The 3,345-nt window shown below is 30.0% G+C and overlaps 1 protein-coding gene across 2 annotated transcripts in view; it reads left to right on the plus strand.

The window, feature by feature from the left end:
• Window positions 1-713: 713 nt before the first annotated feature.
• Window positions 714-3,345, plus strand: part of LOC111710811 (2-iminobutanoate/2-iminopropanoate deaminase) — a 10,772-nt gene continuing 8,140 nt past the window's right edge. For both annotated transcript variants that reach the window (XM_023484955.1, XM_023484956.1), the window contains exons 1-2: window positions 714-803; window positions 2,023-2,092. In XM_023484955.1, the coding sequence (XP_023340723.1) occupies window positions 738-803; window positions 2,023-2,092 (136 nt within the window). In that variant the 5' untranslated portion in view covers window positions 714-737. The remainder of the gene's footprint in view (window positions 804-2,022; window positions 2,093-3,345) is intronic.

Below are 3,345 nucleotides of genomic sequence, written 5' to 3' on the forward strand. Positions count from 1 at the left end.
TTTTTTAAAAAATCCGCATCTTTCTGTTTGTTTTTGTTTTACAATGTATACACAGAGAAAATGTTCACAATTGAAATAGAAGTTATACTTATATATATGAATGTCAAATAAAAATCAATATATCTACAGGAAAAGAATGTCGACGTCATATTAAACGATATTCACATTGTTCAGACCGGATTCACAACGGTACCGATAAAACTATCGTCTGACCCAGATATTCTTGTTTTCAAACTGAAAATTGATTTATATAAATCGGGCATCGCTCTCTTTTTAAATTAATGGGTACTTAAAATAAGTCAACAGTCCCTTTAATCCTAGTTGATTTTAGTCTGATTTACAAATCAGCTGCGTAACTAAACTAAATAAATGAGATGAGAGTGGGTTTGATTAAAATATTTTAAATATAAAATTTGTCTTGACAAAATTCTTATTTAACTTTGGGTTCCATCATTTACATATATTTAATCTCGTAGATCCAGTCTTAACTTAAACTTTAAACATAGTCTACATTTTTAAACCAGGATTATTCAAAGGAATTGAGTCTTTGTCTAATCCTTATATCTTTGCAACCTGATGTTGAAAACCTTTGATATTTCAAAATATGAATCATGTTAGATCAGATAGTCTAAGTTTGAAATAAGGAGTTTCTTTATCATTCTCATAAGCTTATAGACAACTCTTTCAGAATCTATTTTTTTTAGAAGGAACCATAACTTCTCATCAATTCAGAAAAAATGGCGTCAAAACGAGTAATTGTTGAAACAGAAAACGCTGCTGCTCCAGTCGGACCTTACAGTCAGGTTCCTAAACCAATAATTCGGAATTTTTCTTCAAATATTATTCCTTGAATTGAAATTGCTGTGTCCAACTGTCTCAAACTTTAATTTTCTATAATCCTTATATCTTTGCAGCCTGATGTTCTAGACCTTTAATATTTCAAACTATGAGTTCTGCTGATCAAGACTGAAAATGTCAAATTTTTACATCATCAGCTTGCAAAGATATATGTTGTAGGAATTAAAAAATTTGAGTTTGAGGCAAGTAGTTTGTTTCTATCCTCAAACAAAGTTTTATATTTATTGTTTTACATTCATTTTTGTAATTTTTACAATTAAATTTAAATAACGTTATTTTGTCTTTGCCACAAAACTCAAATTTTCTAATCCCTTTATATTTGCAACCTGATGGTATAAGCCTTTGATATATCATACCTAGATTATTTGATCTAACAGAATTTAAAGTTTGAAATATCTAAGATTTACGACATTGAATTGGACAAATATAGGCTTAGAAATTTAGCTTTTGTGGCAAACACTGAATTCCTTTAGGCTGTTGTTGTTGATAAAACTATGTATATATATCTGGAACTTTAGGCTGTTGTTGTTGATAAAACTATGTATATATATCTGGAACTTTAGGCGGTTGTTGTTGATACAACTATGTATATATATCTGGAACGTTTAGGCTATTGTTGTTGATAAAACTATGTATATATCTGGAAGTTTAGCCTGTTGTTGTTGATAAAACTATGTATATATATATCTGGAACTTTAGGCTGTTGTTTTTGATAAAACTATGTATATATATCTGGAACTTTAGGCTGTTGTTCAGAAATTTTAGGCTGTTGTTGTTGATAAAACTATGTATATATATCTGGAACTTTAGGCTGTTGTTTTTGATAAAACTATGTATATATATCTGGAACTTTAGGCTGTTGTTTTTGATATAACTATGTAAATATATCTGGAACTTTAGGCTGTTGTTTTTAATAAAACTATGTATATATCTGGAACTTTAGGCTGTTGCTGTTGATAAAACTATGTATATATCTCGTACTTTAGGCTGTTGTTGTTGATAAAACTATGTATATATCTGGAACTTTAGGCTGTTGTTTTTGATAAAACTATGTATATATATCTGGAACTTTAGGCTGTTGTTTTTGATAAAACTATGTATATATATCTGGAACTTTAGGCTGTTGTTGTTTATAAAACTATGTATATATATCAGAAATTTTAGGCTGTTGTTGTTGATAAAACTATGTATATATCTGGAACGCTGGGGGTAGATCCAAAAACTAAAGAACTAGGAAACCAGAATATTCAAAAATGAGTATTTAACTCTATTATACTTAGTGATGTGCCTTCATCAGTTGGGTTGTTTTTTACCTTTATTTTCTGTCAGGGTTAAGCTTTGCTTTTACTTTGCTTACACATAGGGACATTTTTGACCCTTACAGAAGATGAATGCAAAAAACGATCCGATAACGATGCAAAAACAATGCAAAAACGAACGTGCTGGAACGACCCAGCAACGGTCCAATATCGATGCAAAAACAATGCAAAAACGAACGTGTTGAAACGACCCAGCAACGATCCAATAACGATGCAAAAACAATGCAAAAACGAACGTGTTGAAACGACCCAGCAACGATCCAATATCGATGTAAAATCAATGCAAAAACGAACGTGTTGAAATAGTTTATTTTTACACGCACCTCTGCACCTTTAGTAAAAGTAAATTCAACCTAAAGTCTGACCACGTCAATCTTGTTGCACCGACTAGTCCTTTTGAGTGTCTGCTTTATTAACCCAATGTCCGTGCGATACAGTACAAACTGGGACCGGAAAGGTTGACCCGGCTCGGAAATTCAAATGTACTTCGGCTGCCCGTGTTTAGGATAGAGATATTGTAAAGTTTTATAAAAAGCAAACTTTAACATAATACAGATTTTAAATCTTGGAAGTTTAATTATTTTAAAATATTATCTAAACGTATTTTAGCGTCTCAGATTAACAAAAAGTTGTGAACGATTTATTTTTACCTTTTTAATAAAGATTCAAGAAAATTTTCAACAAGAAGTGTGCCGCTGAATTAATAAAATAAAACAAAGAAATTATCAAAGAAAAGATTTAAAACTACGATTAATTTTATTTGAACTCATTACTACTATTATAGCATTTTGATAAAAATCAACAAATTAAAGAATAAATAAACAAATGTTATGAATAAAGAAAAGAAAGTATGTTGAAGAATATTTTCTAAATATTCCTAATCCCTGGAACTTGAGTTGCATACATAAATAGACAAAATACTAAATAGAGGCATCGTAGATTAGTTTTAAGTCTATTAAAGGGACTGTTAGATTAGTTTTCAGTATATTAAAGGGACTGTTAGATTAGTTTTAAGTCAATTAATGGGACTGTTAGATTAGTTTTAAGATTATTACAGGGACTGTTAGATTAGTTTTAAGTCTATTAAAGGGACTGTTAGATTAGTTTTAAGTCTATTAAAGGGACTGTTAGATTAGTTTTAAGTCTATTAAAGGGACTGTTAGATTAG

The sequence above is a fragment of the Eurytemora carolleeae genome, unplaced genomic scaffold (assembly GCF_000591075.1).
Source record: "Eurytemora carolleeae unplaced genomic scaffold, Eaff_2.0 scaffold513, whole genome shotgun sequence".
In the NCBI taxonomy this organism is placed as follows: domain Eukaryota; kingdom Metazoa; phylum Arthropoda; class Copepoda; order Calanoida; family Temoridae; genus Eurytemora; species Eurytemora carolleeae.